Source organism: Ursus maritimus, unplaced genomic scaffold (assembly GCF_017311325.1).
Source record: "Ursus maritimus isolate PB19 unplaced genomic scaffold, ASM1731132v1 scaffold_5, whole genome shotgun sequence".
NCBI classification, from domain to species: Eukaryota; Metazoa; Chordata; class Mammalia; order Carnivora; family Ursidae; genus Ursus; species Ursus maritimus.
In genome coordinates, this window is record NW_024426663.1 from 13,299,423 (window position 1) to 13,322,423 (window position 23,001).

The window sequence follows — 23,001 nt, forward strand, 5'->3', positions numbered from 1 at the left end:
TCATTCAGGCCCCCAAATATATATACGTGTATTTATATTTATATATATATATTTTTATTAACATAATATACTATATAATATAATATATAGTAACAGAAGTTTCAGATAAACAGGTGTACTCTCATTGTGCTTTCTGGTTAAGAGTTGATTCTGAGTGCCCTGACAAGGATAAAGAGCAGTTCACTAGCGGTTTTATCTGGTGGGGAGGATATTATTTTAAGAAAGCATTTTTTGTAATATTGTATGTAAATGAAGAGATGTACATTCTTTTAACCTGTAAATGGGATATTAATCAATTTTCTAATTGTTCTTGTAGTTAAACAGATTAGTACTTATTGATGATTTCCTAAATGCAGTGAAATATCAAGGTAAAAATGTCTGAGATAAAGTTATCTTGTTACTTGTGTCTTTTGAATTTATTTTGTCTGAAGTTGCCTTTCTAACTGACCTTCTTATAAATACCTTGATTCAAACATCTCATTGGTCCTTTCCCAGTTGAGAGTTAACAAAGTTGATGTTAACCAGCCATTCATTCTTCCTACTGGTCTCTTCAGCTTTGTTTAGCTGACACTAAACAGTCATTAGTCATTACCTCTGCAAAGTCAGTTTCTTCCTGGCCTTGTCCTTCTTCACCCTCTGACATACCCCTAGAAACAGCCTTGCTCACAGCCCTGACCCTCTTTGGCAATCTAGCTCTTAGGCCCTTCCAGCTCCCTTCACCCATCTCCCATTGGAATCTGGAAGGAGCTGCTATCAGCTGTTTCCCATTGTGTTTGTAAAGGATATAGTTTCTCTATTTAACTACATGACTTTAATTCTTTTTCATTTTATTTACTTTATCTTAAATTGTAAATTTTTAAAAATCAAAACATTAGCAAGTAAGTGAAATTATTTCAGGGAAGATAATCTTCCTAAATTTCAGTCAGTGTTTTCTCTGTCCCTCAGTCACTTGATTCCTAGAGATGAGTAGTTATGACTTGGCTCAGGCTCAGTTACTGCGGGCCTCTTCTTTGTGGAGTCTGCATGCCTGCACGTCTGGAATTTCACCCTCTTCACTACAGCCTCACCTAAAGGCCCATTCTCACTTACCTGTCGCAGCCTCCTCCAGGACAGAGCAGATCCTGAAGTGGGGAGGCAAGGAAAAGAGTGGAGGTTTTTTTCTGTTTTTAACTAAAGATGATTTTTTGATGAATTTATTATGTGTTTTAACATTCTGGATGTTATTTCAATTGGTGACCTCTACTTCCATACCCTTTTTGTGCCTGTAATGAGCCGCTTAATAACAAGCATTACTGGAATGATAAGAATGAATTTTCTTTTCCTTGCCAGCAAAATTATTGTTTCCATAGACTTTTTTGTTGCATTGTGCATGAAATGGTGCAAAATATACCACCTTGATTCTTACATTCTCAGAGTTCTGTACTCCCTGGGAGCTTCATAGGTGTGCTGTTGCCCTGAGCCTTCCTCTTACATTGGGTAATAAGTTTTGAATACTAAATATGTCGGTTGGATGCCATTTCTCAGACTTCTGAGTAGTACTCTAACAGGATTTGTAAAGACATCATTTTGGTTTTCACTGTAGTCATCTACCCTTGTTTTAATACTTAAGTTTTTCTTTTGGCATATGCCTACATATGGTTGAAGTTGACAGTGAAATCTAGCATGTGAACCATAGAGTCTGTATGAAATAGACATATTGCTTAGGGTTTCTCAAGCTTTTCCATCTCCGTCAAGTACTTTCTCCATCAAAGACAGAGAAAAGAAACCACTGGGTTCGTTTTTTATGTCTTACTTCGGAACTCTAGGGTGAGAAGTCTTTATGGGTGGACAAGGGGAAGAAATGTTTAGCAGAAGATTTGGAAAACTTCTGCTGAAGCTTTGGACCTGATCCGAAAGAAGAAACCATACTATCCAATTGGAATGTTGTACAGTCCCCTTTCTAGAATTCTTTTTTCATTTCTTAAAATATAACTCTGTAAAGATCATGATATTTTTATAAAATTATCTTTGCAAAGCTGTTTTGGGGTTCTCTAAGCAGACTCTTAGAGTTTGCCTTCTTTAGAAAAATCTTGGGGAAGTTGAAGATTAATTTTCTTAAACTCTTAGCATTGGTATCTTTTAATTCACCCTATTGTGTCTCTCATATTGTTGAAAGGATATGAGGTTTACTGTGGAATTAGAAGTTATCTATTTGAAGACCAGTCCAGCTTTTGGGAAATAAGTGTATGACTTTTCAAAAGGCTAGAAAATGTGTGATAATATTCGTGGTCATTTGTAATATAGCCACAGAATCATAGATGTTAGATCTGAAAGAAAGCATCTAACTCAACCCCCTGATTTTCTAGATCAGAACTCTGAGCCCAGAGATGAGTGACTTCTTCAAAGTTATACAGGTAACAAAAATTAGATCTTACTAATATAAAATTCAGTGTTCTTTCCACCACACAACACAGCTAAAATATTTTTATGTACTGCTAGAATTAAATTTATGCCCATAAAAAGTCCATTTATTGATTGAAATCTGAGCATCAACCAATTTTTTTATTATCAGTCTCATTCATTTGAGAATTCCTGTTTTTCTGTAATGGGAACCTTAAATATCCTGGTTTCCAATTTAGTATCACACTGAAAGTACTTGCATTCAGTACTGAAAGTACGTTGTGTCCAATCACTGCATAATAATAGGCTTTTTGTCTTCAAACCATCTAGTTTCTCTTTTAAATTATAAACTCATGAATGGCAAGGATACTGATATTTCTTATTTGGCTCAGCCCATGTAAAGTACACTTTAGGACCCTAAGTAAGTGTCTTAACGAAGTGCTACTTCTTTCAAGTTCTTTTTTTAATAGTATCTTTGCACAATGGGGCAGCCCATGTCTCTGTTGTGTGTAACATGTACTCCCTGTGGGCATTTACTAAGTAATAGTCATTATGATAAGAATGATTATTACAGCCCCATTTCTTCTGTTTTTTTTTTTTATTAAGCCCACCCTTCTACCAACTAGCTGAAGAAGCTTATCACATGCAAACCTTTTACTTTTATATTGTCTTTAAAGAACTGTTTTCAGTTAATCATATAATACAACATAATTATGGAATCTGAAAATTGGAAAGAACATTGAAGAGCACTGTCTTGTGCCCACTCTGGAAAAATATTTAAGTAAAAGTAGAGTAGTCCTCAACAAGTCTTCAATAACTAACATAGGTTACAGCCATTAAAATCAGTTCTTTTATATCTGGTATAAATCGTAATTACTGCAATAGAATCCTATGACTTATATTTATGTCTCCTTTGGGAAACTATTTAAACTTGTTGTAAGTGGTATGGAAAATAGAGACATATTAAAATCTATTAAGATATTTTAGTAACTGTAGTCTTTTGAAAAATATATTTTGCTTCTCCTGAAAATTTTAAGAGAAAGAGTTACCATGAGCTGAAAGGAAGTGAGTATATCAGATTTCACTAAAGTCAATCCTGGGAATGATTGCCTTGAAGGATAAATAGGAAAACAAACATTCCCAGGCAAGTCAAAAGACAGTGCACTTGGTTTTACTTGCCACTACCCATCAGAAGTTACTATAATTGGATGAGGGGAATAAAATTTAAACTTGGTTCCCAAAAAGATGCTCCTGAATTCAAATAGAAAGCATAATCTGGTCCCTGGCGATATCCATAATCTTTCTTCTTTACCAAAGAAGAATTTAGATTGTACTAATTCTTAACTGGAAATCCTGCTCTGGAAATTCCTTTGTTACTAAAGTAATTTCCTTGAGAAATAGCCTTCTTTATTTTATACTGGAGAGAGCATATCTGAAGATGGAGGACCAAAAGAAATACCCAAGTCAGAAAGCTGTACACCATTCAGGCAAAATCTGGTTGGAGAGGAAAGCTGGTCCCATGATTAGCGAGCTTCCCCAGCTAGCCTGTAGGTGGGTGTGTTTAACAGAAGGAAGCAATGGGAACCGGCCTGTCAGCCAGCCTTTAGAGCTAATTAGCTCAGCATACAACAAAGATAAGTGAGCCTGGGAGGAGGGCCCCCTGAGGGGTCTTTAGATTCTGGGAAATGTCTGATTGGCAGATGTTAAAAGGGATTCTTTGGTAATCCTGTGCATCAATGAGCTGCACAAATTCAGTCCAGGACTGCAAGAATTCAGGCATGAGGACACTGTGCAGCAGGCTCACACAGGCAGACCCAAGATGGACAGAACCTTGGAATCCCTGAGACACATCATTGCCCAAGTCTTGCCTCACAGAGACCCGGCTCTAGTCTTCAAAGACTGTAAGTACTGAAGGGGAAAAAGTTTTCTGAAAATAGTCTTAAACGTCTAGTCACATCCTATTTAAGTATGATTTCTCCTAAATCTCTGTAGTCGTGTGCTATGGTCTAAGTGATATTTAACGTGTTCCTGACTTCAGTCAGGAAAATGATTTCATTTCACCTACGGGTATTAGTCGCTGGGTTATTTTGTCACTGATACACTTACTAACTCTTTGGATGTCTTTTCTAAAATACGAGACTGTCCTAGGACTTAATGAACTCTTCCAGATGCTTCTTTAAATAAAGCAAGGCTGATTGCTACTGAGATTAAAACTAAAAATAACTTCAATATGATAATAAATTTCTATATTTGTTAACCTGTTTAATCCTCAATAACATATATTAACTGTGTTAAATCAAATATTGTGTCTGAATATTTTTGTTGTAAACAAACAACAAAAATCACCAGTGAGCTCTTAAATTTTGGTAACAAATTAAAACATTTTAGTTAAAAGGCCAATAAAATTAGAGTCCTCCCACCTCTGCATCATCTCACCCCCCCAAAAAAATCTAAACAGCTATGGCAAAGTTATTTCAAAATCTTTTTTTAATGATTATGAAAAATAATTCAATTTAGTTCTCCAATTCTAGCAATACTATTAAACCATTTGTCATGTAACTTAGTTTCTGGAACCAATTTGATTTCCTGCTGCTGCAAAACAGACTATCTTCGTGTTGTATCTTATCTACAGTGAGTTTCATATTACAAAGGGCTTCTGAAATAGAATTTTGCTATGGAACTGCCCAAAAGGTAAAATGCATATGGAATTTTTTTTTCTTCAATAAGTTACAGCTTTCTTTGTGAATCTTGTTATGTTTGTCTCCATCAAAACATCAATGCTTTGGATTTTTGCTCTCCAATTGCTGAATAATGTTAGTTTCCAGATGTCCTTTTAGTTTATATTTCTCGTATGTGTGGTGAAGAAAAAAATGTTAGGCCATTTTATTTTATAAAATTTTCTTCTTAGAAATTAAATTGTTACCATTGTGCCCTTTAATGGCATATTAAAGTGCTTTATTTCCTTCCTTTCTTCCTTCCTATCTTCCTTCCTTCTTTCTTTCTGTCTTTTTAAATATTGTCTTCAAGCATATGTCAATAGCTATGCTAGACAAATAAAAATCACTCCTCCCCCAATCTATCCTGGAGTCTATTCAGGATTGGTGTGTTTCTTTAAGTGAAAAGGGAAGGAAAGAATGTCTTTCTCCTACAATAGCACTGAATTCACTAGTGAAGGGTAAAAGGGCTCTTGACCTGCTCAAAGCTTTGGATAAATTGTATAGAACCAGGGGTCTTATGCTGAGGGTTTAGAGAGTGGACGCAGTAAAAAGAAATAGAGGAGCAATTTTTCTCTGAGTTTCTTGTAAATTTAAGAAGTTTAATCTGAAATTATATGGTCCACTTTTTAAGCTTAACTAACCCCCAGGAATTGTTTACAGTTTAGCAGAGAGAATAAAATAGAAAAGGGATTAAAATAAAGCATCCATTATGTTTTGTCATCCAGACCTTTGCAGGAACTCTTTTATATGGAAAGATAAAGAAGTGTCCCATTTCATATATTTCATTCATTAACATAGGACCTAAATTTGATCAGATAGCATTGCCTGCTTACCCTGGAATGGGCTGTACTCTACAACTGCTTGCATGGCTTAATAGATGTGAGTATTAAACTGCTGATCCTCTCCACTCAGGTGTTTCTAATCTGAACATTGGCTAAATGAAAGTAAGCCAAATAGCAAATTTCTGTACCAGCACTTTTTATAACATTGAAACATCCAACCACTCACCATCCTCATGGAATAAATGGGAACAGGCTTATTCACTTTCTGGGGCAGGACATCAAAAGTCTGCCTGGGGGTTATGCCATGCCTTGGCAGCCTATCGTGCACGTGCCAGAGTTTAGCACGTGGACTCATTTTCTTTGGCACACCCATAAGCTGCTGCCACCACACTCATTTTTTACACATCTTGTAAAAAGCTGCCATCAGCCCTGAATGGCAGGTTCTGAGCAGCCTCCTCTCTTCCTAGTTACTCGTGGCCCCTTGTCCCCCACCCCAGTCCAGTCTCTTCCTGCCAGAAGGACAGAGCTAAGCATTTGAATACATCACTGCCAAATCCTTAAGAAAAATTGCTACCTTGCTTGCCTGCAAGATGAAAAGCCAATCCAAGAATTTTTAAAACCCAGCACAGTTGAACAAAGGAGCATTAACACTCTCTCTGTCTCTCTCTCTCTCTCTCAAAGTGTTTTTCTTAATTTCTATAAATGCAAGGGCAGGTTTTTTCTCTCTTCATACTTTGGAAGCACAATACAAGGGATGTAAATGATCATTTGATTTTTTTTTTTTTTTTTTTTTTTTTTTTTTTTTTTTGCCTTCAACAGCTTTTGATTTATTTAAAAACAAGCAATTGTAAATTGAATTTTCTCTTCAAGCTGGTCAGGAAAAGCACCCAGAGAGTTTTCTGGTCTGAGACCGATACACATGGGGATAGTTACATTCATTTAAGGACATATTATTTGGATGCTTTTCTCAGCCAAGAAGGCCCTCCAAGTGGCATTTTGCAATGCATTAAATCTCTCATTTGTTTGAGACAAGGTGTTCATCTGGCAATAGTTGCGCTTTTGTTTTTTTCTTTCCTAGGAGGAAGTGAATTCCGTAAAAATTTTTGCTCTTTTCCAGAACTACTTCGCATTTCAAATGAAAAATAATGGAAAGATATTTTAAATAAGGTGGGCTCTCAATTTGAAATTTATTGTCTAAGCTGACACTGGACTGTTCTCCACTGCCTTAAATGTCTCAAATTTGTAACAAATAGTGCTAGGAGTCTCCAAACCACCAAACAGAATCTCTTTGCAGGGAAATTAAGGCATATCTCCGTGTTGCCTTCCATTCCTGGCTTTGTTCAACATCCAGTTTCTTTTCATTTGTCATGTGTCACAACCAAAGATGAGCTATCCTAAAAGCATCCCTTGTCAGCTATTTAGAAAGTGTGGGTACGAGCTTACTATTTCCTTGCCACTGCTTGACAGTTCCTCATGTGCTTTCTCAAAGGAAATCCACATGATTTCAAGATGGCTGCACTTTCAGATTCTACTCTGAGTATTAACTCTTTACCTAACAAGAGTATAATATGCTTCTCTGCCATCTTTGGGCTTGCTCTTTATCCATTCACAGTAATGCTAGGATATCAAGTCCTCATCATGTGATGACAGGCACTATGTTAGGAACATTTATTCACAACAAACCAGTAATGTAGGTTTTGTAGGTAAGGGAACCGAGTCTTCTGGAAGTGGCTTGCCCAAGGTCACACGGTTAATGAGTGATAGAGCCAGAATTCAAATGCTATATTCCAACTCCTCACCTTTAGCCACTATAGGACATTGCGTCTCAGAAGTGTTACATTACCTTGTGATTTGTGCTGTCAAGGGAAAATGGGGGGGAGAGAGGGGCATTGAAATGAGCTCTTCTGGGAAAATGGAGGGAACCCATTAAATAGGCATATCTGAACAAGAATGTGACAGGAGAGTTGGAGGGGAAGGGCATTTTTGAGGAGAAAGAAGAGCTTGTCCAAAGACATATCAGCCAATACAAAAACAGTGCATTTGGGAAGGTGGAGACAAGGCTATAAAGACAGGTGGGATCACACAGAAGTACAGGCAACAGGGAGCCACTGGAGTTAACAGTGATGTTAGATTATTTCTACAAGTTTATGACCTTAATGTTGCATTGGGAAAAATACTGTATTGACATGTGTTGGAGGTACACTTCCTGATACTAAGGAACAATTGCAGCTTTTTCAAAAGCAGAAATCCTCTTGCCCTCTTGCCCCTTCACACAAGATGCAAAATTTGCAAATGTAAACCTGCTTGTAGTGAGAAATCACTTTGACTAACAAAGCCAAGATCAAGGCAAACTTTGTTAAAATGATTATTAAAAAATGATCTTTGTTGTCATTGAAGCCTTGAGAATCTCTTGGTTTCCAGCATTGACTGATAAAGTGATGTTAGATTTCATTAATATGTTTTCCCAAATTTCATAATGAAAAAGTGAGAAGAAACCTTTACTAAATATTGCACAATTAGAAACAAATTTCTCACATATTTGAGGTGCATTAACTTCCATTTAGGAAACATTTTTCTGCATGAAAAGTTTTATTTATATCAGATAGGTGAATACTTCGAAAAGTACATTTTTACCCTTTGGAAAAATTGGACTAGACTATAGAGCTATTAAAAACATCTTAGTAATCATGAATCTGGCTGTATGCAACCCAAGAGAGCAAAAATCCTCAAGAGTGAAGTATTTTCTCCATCCCATGCTTTTTAGTGTAGTTATCTGAAATCTATAAATTTGATGATACATTTATGGTTTTCGCATTTCACAGAAAGGAATGGAGTAGGATGTGAGGGATGAAGGTACTTGTGCAGTAAAATCTCTACACATATTGCATTGCATTCCACCACATAAAATGTGCCTAAAGGAATATGGTTAAGGAAAAAAAAAAAAAAAACCTCCACCACTCACTAGCTTATTTTGGATTAACAACTGCATCTTAATTACAATAATTTGACTTCTGATAATTTTAGCATCTAAACTGTGAACATCCATTGTACTGAAGCCTATTCAAATGCTAGTTTTACTTTATTATAGGATACAACTAGTTTTATTTTAATTATACTGAGACAAATGCAGATTTTGGTTCAGCTATTAGTGGCATAAGCACTGTTCTCTAATCCTTTTTTCAGTATATATACATTTGGTAGATTTAAATACTGAAAGTCTCAGCCCCAGAGGAAAATTTTTCAAAATGGAAAAAAAATAATAATACGTGGCCTCTTGATCACTTAATGGCCATCTGTCCTAATACATTTCTTTTTTAATATATAAGTAAGATTTAACAAATCAAACTATGATCGACATTCAACCTGTGATCAAATCTAGTCCTCCTTCATAGTCTGCTGTCTCATCTCACTGTAGGCTTTTTTTATAACAGTTAAGATTTGTTAGCCTGATCTCAACTTTAACAACTTCTGAAACTCATGTGTTAAGTTACAGCCATAATAGGATACAGCTGCACAAGGGTGAGTTTCTAAGTCATGATTTTTCTGTTTAAATGATACGGTTTTACTGATTATGTGCTACAGATTGATTTAAGAAATGTAAGACAACTTTAGAAGCCTTTCATAAAAGAATCTTCTGTATTTAATACATTTCATATTGAAGTTTTAACCCCAAAGGCTCTTACTTCTTTTTCTCCGTGTTCAAATGCTCATGTAAGTTTAGACTGTCAAGGTAAACAATCTTATTTTAAAAGAAAAAGAAAAAGAAAAGATTCTTATTGAAAGTTTAATATCGACAAAATAGTCAATTATTACACTCCCTGTAGTTCTCTATATTCTTTTTCTGGTGTCCATGAAATGCTATCTGAATTATGGTTTTGCTTTTTTTTCCCCCCTACTGCGATGATAATCAATTGATCCCTATTTTGATCTCATCCCCTTAGGCAGCTGTGGGAACCTTTCATTTAGTCACCACTCTTTTGGCGCTCATGGCCTATACTATGTAGTTTACATTTCTCTTGTGCATTATGAGTTATAGCTTTGCTGGCATGTTTTTGTCCACACCTAAGTTGGAAGTCCCAGGAGGGCAAAGCCATATCTTGCACTTCCATGTGCCCTCCCACAGGGTCAGGCTGCTAGCAGGTGCACAAGACATTTTTTCGTTGCTGATTAGTTGGTTTTCTCCCTCTCAAAAGGGAGAAAGATTTTTCCTATTGTCAGGTGTTCTCCTTTATTATAAAATAAACTGTACCTTCATAAACATGATCCACTGAAACCTTAATCACAGCTTAATTGCATGCAAGGTTAAACTGAAAGCCAGATGAAAGGATGGAGGAAGAAGGGGCTCTGGAAACAAGCACAGCCACCTCAGACAGCTTCCCCAGAGCACTGTCTTGGGTTGATCATGGTAGAGCACCCTAAATCATTCCATACACCACATTGGCACAGTAATTTAGATTGCCAGCTTTTCACGGTCTAACCTCAACTGTGAGTCACCAAAGACCGTGCACCATGCTCTTTAGGGCAAAACTCTATCTATCCTTGAACTTGTACATAAACCCTAGTTAGATAGCTATTGCAGAGTTGTGAAGGGCTTTCTTATAATGACTTATTCCTAGGGAGAATACATTGTATGCCTAAAGCCACATTTGCACAGATTGACCATTTCAACTAAACAGAATTGGTCGGCAAAACAACCAGTGTTTGCTTTTATTTTTTTTTTAATCTTTGATTAGTTATCTAAAATCAACAGTCCTACAAAGTCTCCTAAATACAGTGTAATGTCAGTGCCTGATGGAACATGGGAAAGATACGTACTTCCTGATTGGTTAAATAGATTACATCAGGTTTTTATTTTATGTAGCTTTTGTGATTGGATGACATCATCTGACCATGCTGCATATATAAACCACACATGGGAACTCAGGCATGCTAATGCTGTTCAATTCTGGTATACTTAATGATCTTTTATGTTATTTTAATTTGTCTTTGTGATTCTTTCTTGCTCCTTCATATTCTCTCCCCTTTGCCTTCTTAAAAAAAATAACCCAGTACTTCCAAAGATATAAAAAATAGATGTCACTTAAGTTTCCCCCCAAATGATTTACAGTTCAGCTATTTTAAATTTTGAAGGTGAAAATTAAACCAAAAAGAATGAGATATTTTTTGCACATTTTGGACAATCTCCCAAAAGGTTGACTTTGTAAAACAACCCAAAGGGTCATAATTCCCTCAAGAAAAGTATTCAGGGAAATGCATGGGACTAGGGCAGAAGAAAAGAAAAGGCAAACAAAAGGAGAAACACAACCAGCTTTTCAGCTGCTGAAAGAGCTAGGTGCCGTACTCTGGAACATTTATACTAAAAGAAAGTTCCTCTCCTAGGGACAAAGTAACATTCCAAGCTGTCTCAGTCCTGCAGTGTAGCTGTAGCTATCTTTGAAAGAGTATCTACACATAAGAAAAAGGGGCCCAAGATTCCTATAAGTTGTACCTGACCTGACACACAAGCTGTGTCAGCAAGATTCCATTAGCCTGATCAAAACCTCACAGGGCCTGAAGATGGTTATAAATGATTAGGCAGCTAGGTCTTTTGGTCAGTGTCCTGGAGTTTACCAAGTCAACCACAAGACCCAAAGATACCACATTTTGCAACCCATTTGGCACGAATCATAAAGTGGCATCCCACCTTGAGCTTGCCCCTTGAAGTATTTGAGGGTCTTTTTCTATTTTTCCTCAAAAAAAAAACAAAAACAAAAGCAAAAAAACTAGGAGATCACATTTGGCAAGAATAAGTTGTACATGATCAAATTGCTGGAATAGAAAATACTAATTAAGTTTATTTTAAAATATCACCTACTAAGGCTAATTTAAGGATTATATTAAAATATTGCATAACATAAATCCATCTGTTTGGAGGCAGAGATTCAGTTTGAAAATATGTTAATCATCTTGAAATCCCTTTAATGATTTATCCTTAAATGGTAGCCTTTCCAATTTGTCTTTAACTGTTTTGGCAAGAGGTATTTTACCCAGCTAGAATTTTTTCTCTACAAGGCAAAAAGAAAGTGGTTCTTTTTTTCTGATGAATTTATGACATACTTTTAAGAGCCCTTTTTGCTAACAAATGACTGTCTCTCATGCAGGACTTATCTCACATTAAGTAATTGAACTGGGCAATGAACTATAATGTTTCTATTTTCCTGAAGCATAAGCAGTCGTTAAACATTAATTTTAAATAAAAGTTAGCTCCTCTCATTGTTTCTGCTAAGAGCAGTTCTATTGCCTTTAGCATCCATTAGAAAGTGAATAATTTGGACAAACATCCCTATTTCCAGATTTTGAGATGTAGCATTTAATCCATTTATTTTCTGGCTATTATGAAGCTTTGACTTTTGAATAATATCCAAAGAGCCTTCTCTTTTCCACCTCTGAACTCTTTACATATTTTGGGAGTAAATAGCACAATGTGTACAACTAGAGGATTTTCAGATGTGCAGACTGTTTTAGAATGTTAAATGATAGGTTTCCAATCCAGGAACAGTCAGTTTCAAAGACGCAGTATGCAAGCATATAATCATGCCATTTCCTTTCTTCCTTCACCTTCTTTAACCACAAATAATAGCTAACACTCTCATGCTTACTATGTGTGAAGCTCTATTCTGAGCATTTTCCGTTTAAGCCTTACAGAAACTCTGTGTAGGAAGTAGCGCATTTTACAGGTAGAACTGGAGCAGTTAGGTAGGTATCTTACAATGGTACAGACGGGATTCAAACCCGGGTATTCTGGCTCCAGATTCCTTGCTTTTAACTACTGAGTAAATTGCTTTCTGGTTGATAAAAGGCAGAGAGACAAGATGCAGTGCATGTTACTGTGTTTGAACCAGTAACTGTACTTGAGGACTCTTCTATAACATACTCTATGATCCATGGGACATTTACATTCTATACATCTTAGAATGCCCATATGCAAACCTAAATCATGTGTCCCTATTGGCATCTTTATCGCATCCAATCCATGAAAATGACAAGCTCTGAATTTGTAGGATAAAAGCCCTCTGAGTGTCTAGTTATTGATGATCTTGTCTGAAGGGGCTTTGTGCTCCTTCCAGGCTACAAAATGAATCTTCTCTTGCTTGTCTCATCCCCTACCCACTTCTCATAGATTTTTATGCCCAAACTCCTCCCAGAAACTTTCTCATTGGGGTCACCCAGATCTACAAGAGCGGCCATGCGTTCTCTCCAAGTGCCTGGGTGCTCCCTCCCACCACAGCAGCACAGCACCTTAGGTGAAGACCAAGGGCAAGGGACTTTGTGGTCCTGCCATTCTTACCCACTCAGGTAACACTAGGGCACTAGGACAGTAGGCTTGATTTCCAATTATTAGAAGAAGCTAAGTCCCCTCATCCTTTCCTATGCCCCCTTACACAATTCCTTGGCTGAGGCATTATTATTAGTTTTCTTACTCTCTTTGTCAAGGCAACTTTTCTCTCATCATGGTCTAGATCTCATTCTTCTGAAGTGGCTCAGCTTAGGCCTTCCTCCAGGGTAGATTTTTCCTGAACTTTTCAGCCCATATTCATTTATTTCCCTCCCTGTATTGATTTAATTATTGTGCCTTAAATTTTTAGGTTTTAAATATTACTTTAAAATCATCTCTGTTCTACAATATAACACTCTAATATCTTCTTCACCAATTATATTATGCATATATTATTTCTGCAATCAATACATTTTTATGGGAAGAAGCCTGTTTTGAGCTTCTTTTTTTCCAGGTCAGGGTCATCATATAACCATGCCAGTGCCACAATTCTGCTTAAGTATGGTGTTCTGTTCCACTAATCTCAGAAGCTACTTTCAAATCCTCTTCAACATGCTGTTCCAGGCAGTCAACATAAATGGATTAGGGTTGGCACTCCAAGACAAATTACTCATCATCTCCATTCAGGATTTTCCTAAACCCTAGTTATTATGAAAGTAAAGACCTAGCTAGAAGAGTGACAGAGTGACAATCATGTGTCTACTCTGACCAGGCTTGATCTTTCTGCACCTACTCCACCATCTCCAGCCGAGACATGGCTGCCACCACATCCATGCTGTGTGAGCACCATGGTGGTTCATACGTGAAACTTCCTATTCGAGAAGGAAGTCTCAACCTCTCCAGGAATCATAGTGACTTCACTTACCTTCTACACATTCATTCAGTTGCACTCAGATGGTTCAGAAATGTAGTTTTCTTATATTCCAAGTGAATTCAACAATCGTTTCTAGGTGAATAGCCCTGTATTGGGGACCAAGGAGGCTAGAGAGAAGAAAGAACCAGAGTCCCTGCCCTCCAGATTCTCACAGTCTGCTGTGAGTTAAGTAACAGAAAACTGTATGCTGTAAGATGAATTGTTATCACAAGGCATTTCATTCCTCTGGCCAGAAAGAAGTCCAGCCAAATCTGACTTGATCAATTTAGCCTGAAACACCACATCCATTTCATTAGAGGAGATTAAGTGCTAAGACACAGGATCACTAATGGAATGAGAGCTCAGAAAAGGAGATTCATGTGGGCTGGAACCAGTGAGTAAGGCATGATGGAGTAAGTGGTATTTCCTCTGAAGTTTGGGAGTAAGTTGGATGGATAGAGGGGAGGGGCAGAAACAGCACTCCTGGGAGAACTTGAACCAAGGCACAGGTAAAAAAAAATAATAATAAGCACTTTATGTTCAGGGACAAGTAAAGACACTGCTTTGCTGAAGCTAATTGAGGATTTCTGTAGAGAGGGTCAAAGGTTGGATGGTCAAGTTATTCCACATTGTTGGATGTCTTCACTGGTCAACTGCCTTTTGTGAAAGCCTTAATGTTCACCTTTTTAAAATCAAAAAGAAAGCTTGACGTGGGAAAAACAAAAACTTCATTCAGGAGAGATTTGCTTGGGGATCAAATTACCACTCTCAAAACTGTCACATTCAAATTTCAAAACACAGCGACAAAAAAAGAAACTACACTAATGCCTATAAACTACTTTGCAAATTGTCTTGTTGATACACAAAATATTCAAAACTGCTGAAGAGGTTTGTGTTAGTCAGCTTAGGCTACTGCAACAAAATACAATAGGCTGGGTGGCTTAAACAACAGAAATTTATTTTCTCACAGTTCTGAGGGCAGGGAAGTCCAAGTTCAAGTTGTCAGCACATTTGCTTCCTGGTGATAGACCTCTTCCTGCCTTGCAGATGGCTGCCTTCTTGCTGTATAGTCACATGGCCAAGAGAGGCAGTTCTGGTGTCTCTGTCTATTCTTATAAGGGCACTAATCCCATCAATGGGGGCCCCAGCCACATGACTTCCTCTAAACCTAATTACCTCCCAAAGGCCCCACCTCCTAATACCATCATCCTGGGGGTTAGGGCTTCAACATATGAATGGGGGAGGAGGACAGAGGGGAGAGGTAAGAGGCACAGATATTTAGTCCATATCAGAGCCAATCACTTATGTCTGAGAAAGCAATTCGGAGTAATGCAATGGATTAAGAAGTTTGATGTGCAAAGTAAATTCAGAGGTTAAATTGCTTTCTTTACTCTCAGATGTTGGAAACTGATAGAAGTCATAAAAATGAACTGGATTTCATGTTGTTATTCTTAGGATCTCCCAATAATTCTCTCTCCTACTTCCTCCCATGTCCCTAGTCTCAGCCATTTGATATTCTACTTCTTTATAGTAATTTTACCAGTTTAACATCAGTTACTTTGATAAAGGTAAGACCACCAGATGACCTATGGGTGTTAAACCCTGAACAAGGAGGGCTGTTCAGCTTGTCCTGACTCCAGCATCGGGCAAATTGTTAGCCACCTGCTTTCTCCCAGTTTCCAGCTGTGGATGCATTACCTCTCTCATGTTGTGTCCAGATTCACTATGGATGACCAATTTGTCTTATCCTGGCTGTGGATAAAGCCCTTTTTCGTTTAGTGTCCATTAAGAAAAGTAGACTCTTTTTAAAAAAAGAACCTTACTAAACTTTGAGAGAACTAATGCATAACCAAAAAGGGTATGTTCCAGACTATAGCTTCTTGACATTAAGGTGGAAGGCACAATCAAGCAGAGAGACTTGACCTTGACTTTTGCTCATGGCCCTCTGCCCAGAAAGCCTGTCCAAGCCCCTCCTCAGTCTTTTGTCATTTCCTCTTGTTCCTCTCGTTTCTCTCCTCTAGTCATCTTTATTTGAATGGAGGGACTAGAGTGGGAGGCCCAGTCACAGCTCTCTCCATGGCACATAATCAGTGGGTATTTACACCATTGCTTTAAACCAGAGCAAAGTGTTGCCTGAAGATGGGTTATCAGGATACCTGTTTACATGGACAGAGACCACTCATTCAATGGGACAGTTTCAAGCTGGAAACATGTCATATCACTTGTATGAAAATATACAAATATTGGCCTTTGCTTTATTTAACTTTGTCAAAAAAATGGCCCCTGAGAAAACATAGGTGGAGTAATTCTTGTGGAGAGCCTCATATTGCCAACAGGCTCACAAATGCAGCACATTTCTTACACTTTGATGATACTCAAATACTCCACTAATATTTATTATGCTCCTACCATGTTCCAGGTACTGTGGGAAAAATGATATAATTCTTCCTCTAAAGAGCACCATCTCCAGTGGAGGTAGACACACATGAACACAACTTAAATTCTGTCACGGAGAATGTTTTAGAATGAACAAAGAGCATGGACTATACACTCAGACAGCAGTAGGTCAAAATCCCCAGGTCGAAGACCCTGTAGCTGTGTGATTATACCTTGAGCATCTTTAATTTCTCATCTGTAAATTGTGGATGATAATACCCATTTCTAGGGGATGTTGTAAAGATTAAATGAGAAAATGCACAGTGCCTGGAATAATAATAGATACATAATAAAGGAGATGAGAATAACAACTTCTTCCTACAACAAGGCTTCTCAAACTTCAATGCACATCAGACTGCCTGAGAATCTTGTTAAAAATGCAGATTCTTGTTCAATAGGCCTGGGATAGGGCCTGAAATCCCGCGGTTCTAACAAGTCCCCTGGTGATATCCAGGCTGCTTCTTAGAGGACTGCAGTTTCTGTATCAAGGTTTTAGTGATTAATTTATTTTTGTTTTTATTTTTTAAAGTAGCTGATGCTGGAGGTGAAACTTAAAAGATGAGTAGGCCATCCAGGAAGACAATAGTCAGTGGAGAAAAGGGCATTCTACGTGTAGGAACGGAAGTAAAGGGCTCGCCAGTAGCATAGAAAGCATGGGAGTATGTGAAGCCTGGAAGGTGACTTGAGGAGAGAAGTATGGAATGAGAAAGCGAATCAAGACATAGGGTCTTCTGTGCGTTGCCAAGGAGTTATGTATCTTGTAGGAAATGAAGAACTCGCAGAAGGATTTTAAGTTGTGTGATTTGATGAGCTATGAGATTTAGATTACCTGGGAAACAATTGGAGGATGGGTTGGATAGGAGAATAATGGAAGTCAGGAGGATATTATTGTATATTTAGTGAGCTATGAACCAATGCAGGAATGGCAGTACAAATTGAGAGGAAGTGAGGACTATGGGAGGCATCAGGATATAGAATTGATAAAATGGGCATTTATTAGGAAGGAAAGAGGACATGAAGTTTAAGGTTTCTTCCAGGTTTCTAATTTAGCTGGTGGGTAGGTGATAATATTACTTTCTAAGTAATTCAGGAGGAAAAGAAGAGTTTATGGGGGAAAAAGGAGTTGAGCTTGGGAAATGTTGAATCTGTGTTACATCTAATAAGAAAGTATCTATTAACAAAGTTGGAGTTATGGGAGAAGGGTGTGGAAGCTGTCAGCTTTTATTATGGTGGATGGAGTAATGGAGATAGTTTCTGTCATTTAAGGAGAATGGCAGAGAGCAAGAAAAGACAAGGACAAATTTTTTATTCAAATCAACATGAGGGGTGAGCAGAAGAAGAGAAACCCACAAAAGAATTTGAGAGGAAACAACTAGAAATAGAAAAGCAGGGATGCCTGAGTGGCTCCGTCAGTTAAGCATCTCCCTTCAGCTCAGGTCATGATCCCAGAGTCCTGGGATAGAGTCCTGCATCAGGCTCCTTGCTCAGCAGGGAGCCTGCTTCTCTCTCCTGCTCCCCCTGCTTGTGCTCATGCTCTCTCTCTCTTTCTCTCTCTCTGACAAATAAATAAAATCTTTAAAAAATACATTTTTTAAAGAAATAGAAAAAGCAGAATCAGGACAAATACTGTTAGAGAAACCTAGGGATATGGGAGTTTCTAGAAGAAACCAATCAGCTGTGTAAAAATACAGTTAGAGGTCATATACATAAATATTGAAAATTAGGAATTGGTGATATTTGAGAGCAGTTTCTATGGAATAAAGTGTAGAAGAAAGATTGCAGAGGGTTAAAAATGAATGAAAGATAAGGAAGTGGAGATAGTAATATAAAATATTCTTTCTAGCAGCTTCTCTACAAGAGGAAAATATTAATAACCAGTAGTCAAATATAACCCCAAGTTTGAATGTTTCATTTAATTGATGGATTGATTGACTCATTTATTTGTTATCTTAAGCATACTTTTGGCTACTGAGAAGGTGTGAATTAAGAGGAAACCTTTAAAAATAGGAGGTGACGAGAATTACTCCTAGAACAATGCCACTTGAGAACAAGAAGAAATAACAAGAAGAAATAACAAAGAAATAACAAGAGCTGGGCCCTTGTACAGATGGGTCACTAGATGTGGGGCTGGATATCACATGCTTCATAGCCCAAATCTGTTCTGAAATAGGGAAGGCAGGATCATTGGCTGAGCACTGAAGTGCAACTGCAGCTAGGGGCTAAACTGTGTAATGAGGCCTCTCCTCACACTTGGGCTTTTCTTCAGCAGAACTTAAGCTTCTGCTTGCATTTCCTTTGACATTGTCCATGAACTTTGTTGTTGCTACTTTAAAAAAATAAAGAAGCATGTGTTTCTTAGATAGAGCATCCTCTGATATACTGATCTTTGGAATTCCAAATAGCAAGCTGGCCCTCTTCCCTCTGCACTCCATTCATCTGGTTTTCCAGTCGACAAGAGGAGATAGAGATAGAAAGATGGATTGTGTGTGTGCATGTACATACATTGTACTCTTTAGAGGTGATGACATACACAGCACTATCAAAGAAGTCTTCCAAGGTTGCAGAATGAAACATCTGAAAACTGCTACTTTTATTCATGTAGAATTCTACTTAGTACATACCTTTGAACTCTTTAATCCACATAGCTTTACATGCCAAAATTCTCATGCTCATTTTACCTAGACAATCATGAGTCTTCATCTTCCTACACCAGTTCTCAGATAAAATTTATTCAACAATGAACTAACTTAAAATAGCAGGCTAATATGCCTTGGTGACTATTAGAGCAACAGGCCGGCTTTGGTTTTAAACATCAATCTTTAAGACATCCTACTGAATTCTGGAGGTCACCTGCAAATAGAAATGCAAGTCAACCAGGTCAAAAATCCTTGTTTTCTTGGAGTTGGGAGGCAGGGGGAGATGGGAAGCAGAAATACAGTTTAGGATATAAAAATTCTATTTTGAAATGCATCAACTGACAGAAAATATTATTAAATATTTTTGAATGAATGAAAACTCCGTAATGACCAATTTCACCTTGACCACTTCAACATGTACTTGTAGTTAATTCAATTATCCCCTCTGATAGTCTTACCTTTTCACGGTTTTTTTTTTTCCCAAAACACTTCTTAAATACTGAACACTACAGTTTTAAAATATACACAGGCATCTAATTCCTTAGGTGTCTTGAGAATTTGCCTGAACTACAAACTGTGAAGCTGATCCGTGACCTAGGGATGAGGTAAAGGAGCCAGGTACTCTAGTAAACAGCTTAGAAAGTTGTTGTGCATTGTTTTTGCTTCCAGGTCAAACTGACTTTCCTGACACCATGAAAAATGTAAAAACCCAACATTTTGAAGCACAGGTAGGAATGTATTTAGGAGGATGCCAAAAGGCATAGACACCATGTTATACAAAGACTGGAAGAACAAAAACGATTTAATCTAGAACTTGAGGAAGCCTGGGAGTGGTCTGTTTCAGTATACTTTTTTTATACAAGCGAGAGATACCAGTTCAAAATGATTTAAGGAAAAAGCAGATGTGTTGGCTCAGGGACTCAAAGTATATCATCAGAACTTAGTCAGTCTTTCTGCATCTCTTGGTTCTACCCTACTCTCTGTTGGCTTTCTTCTCAGCCAAGTTTCTCCCTTGCTTCGGCTGTGCCACACTTACCTCCTATTACCCCCAGCAACCCTAGGGAAAAAGGAAAAATCTCTTCTTCCAACATTTCCAACAGAAGTCCTGGACTCATTCATTGGTTCTAAATGACTTGGCTTTGGTCAAATCCCCATCCTTCAACCCCAGAGAAGACATGGTTGAAGGAAAGGTGATTGTTTAAGGAAAACCTCTGTGCTGTTCCCAGGCAGGCAAAACCAACAGATGTCCTATATTACTGTTGTGCATGTAGTGGACTCTCACATGGATAAGGGTATAAACTTCTGTGAGGCCCCAGAAATGAGAAATAGACCACTTGCATGAACCTCACAGGAAAGCAGATTTCAGCTTACTCCCAAGAAGGATCTTTTCACAACAGGTAGGACCATTAGGAGTTGAAATGGGCTACCTCGAGGTGTGCCAAATACGAGGTCCTTCCATTTGTTCAGGCACAAACCAGATAGGCAGCTGTCAACAGTGTTGTGTAAGGAGTTCCTACATTAGGCAGAGCTTTGCCCGCATGACCCGAAAGGTCTCTTTTGACGCTACAATTCTATTACCCTTGTTAATTTCCACAATTCAATTTGCAGTACAGGATAAACAAACCAACCAAATTTGATCTGAAACTTCTGCAGGCTATCACAGGTCATTTAATCTAAACCACATGGCTATAGCCATTACTCTGTTTTCTGAAGTCATCTAACAGACGTGGTCCTTAACAAGTTCTCCATGTTATTAGTTTCACTTATGGCTTTTTCCAGCCTCCTGCTTATTACACAATTGCCCTTCATTCTCCTTTAGATTGGCATTCTTTCTGCCTTTCTCCTCTTAAGTCTTATAATAGGTGGGTCCCAATTAAAATTACGTTGTTTATATCTTTACCTCAAATTTGGCTTTCACTTGGCAGGTTCAAGAATCTATGAGAAATAGGAGCAGGGGCCATGGATAACCATAGCTCTAAACAAAGTTTATTGAGTTAAATTTTCAAAGAAGAAAGAGTGATATTTTAAATTTTTGATATTAAAAATTAATTTATAAAGTAAGTTTAACATATTGCAATATTGTTAGAATTAGGGTACCAAGCCACTTGAACCATACTCATGAAGAAATAAACACATTTGGGTTAAACAGGATTTGCTTCTTTCACAACTGAAAGCATATATCCCTCCCACCCATATACATATATACTCTGTTCTGCTTGAACTGGAAATGACATGTTACACAATCCAGCCTGCAAATAAAACTTTGTTTTCTCCAGAGTACATCCATCCTTAATAATTGATTATGTTTTTCTATGTTTTTCAGTGAATGTTGTGTCAATGTTACAGGAATTTTGGGAAAGCAAGCAGCAGCAGAGAGCTGCATTCCCAAGTGAAGGTGTCGTGGTCTATGAGTCACTGCCATCTCCAGGACCTCCCTTTGTGAGTTATGTGACCCTCCCAGGGGGAAGCTGTTTTGGCAACTTTCAGGTAAGAAACATCCATAAATTGGTCAGTAAAAGTTAATTGGGTTAAAACAGAGTAAGCCCTTTTAGAAAATGGTAACATTATAAGCTTTCTTGGTTTTAGTGAAAAGAAAGTTGTGTTGCATTCCATTATATATCCAGGAAAATTGGTCAGGTGTTCCAATTTTTTTAAATGGAAGTTTGATAGTAGAGTGTCCCCTGATATTTCTTTATGGAAAATTAATTTTATATCATTTTTTTGCCTGATAGCTGCTGCCTTCCCCCAAAATATTTTGAAAAAAACCATAAAGAACAAGGAAACTCTTATGAAGTCCTTCCATCAGGGCCCTTCCATCACTAGGAAGTCTCCACTTCCATGAATTTTGAATCAAATCCTAATCTATACACAAAAGCATGAACCAACAGCAAAGGTTAAGACTCACAGGTTTTGGGTTCAGGCACCTGTGCTAAGCCCAAGTTCTGCCTCTGAATAACTGCATATCCTTGGGACACTTATTTAACTTCTTGATTTCCCTGACTTTGAAATGGGGAATAATATCCATTGTGTTGGTTGAGAGTCATGAGATATACATGCAATGTATTTATCTGGCACATACTAGGTATTCCAATTTTTTCATAATTATTATAAAGACTCTTCTAGTTGGTTAAATCTTTATTATGTCTATGATAAGGGTAAATGATGATGCATTTCTAGTTGTATACCAACTCACACAAAACATTGCCTATATTAACCATCAACATCTGATTATCCAGTGTATATGACAAATATTCATTCAGTGACTAGGAAATATCAAGCTTTGGGCCAAGTAATGAAGATATAGTTCATACCTTGAGGAAATCAGTGTGCAAAAAAATTATAGTAATTAAATAGAGTTATATTTGAGGGTCAATGAAAGCATAAATAAGAAACTTCTCAGTGTATGAATACTCCTTTAGTGCAATAAGCTATCTCTCAATTTCCAATAACTGGCAAAAATACCTTATTTATATTTTATGGACAATATGCTCAACAAGCATTCAAGTGACCCTCATAGCTTTGACAACAGAGGCAAATTTTCAGTGTATCTCTTTGTAATGTAAGTCTACAAAACTTAATGTCATGTAATTTTTCGGACTAATGTAATACTTGATATTATTTATATTTCTACCTTTACTCTCCCTTTGAACCTAGTGTGCCTCACTCATTTATTTTCTCCTGTTACTATGTATCTATTACGTGTTATGTCAAACCTTTATGAAGTGAGGGGAGAATATAGTTTAATAAATAGACCTACAAACCTATGACTGACTAGGATAAGTCAAAGGATTCATGGGGAATGCAAGCACAAGCTGAAATTCGCAGTTGAGGGTGTCTTTGCCAGTCAGTATAGGGGACATGACATTCCTAGCATGGGGGTCAG

General features: G+C 37.5%; 1 protein-coding gene across 2 annotated transcripts in view; it reads left to right on the top strand.

Annotated features, from left to right (window-relative positions):
• The first annotated feature begins 1,656 nt into the window (after positions 1-1,656).
• LIX1 (limb and CNS expressed 1) overlaps positions 1,657-23,001 on the top strand; it is a 51,602-nt gene continuing 30,257 nt past the window's right edge. The window contains exons 1-3 of one of the 2 annotated variants that reach the window (XM_008700892.2): positions 1,657-2,393; positions 4,135-4,280; positions 21,442-21,605. In XM_008700892.2, the coding sequence (XP_008699114.1) occupies positions 4,199-4,280; positions 21,442-21,605 (246 nt within the window). In that variant the 5' untranslated portion in view covers positions 1,657-2,393; positions 4,135-4,198. Of the gene's footprint in view, positions 2,394-4,134; positions 4,281-6,956; positions 7,046-21,441; positions 21,606-23,001 lie in introns of those variants that run through there. The other variant, XM_008700894.1, reaches the window with a different exon arrangement.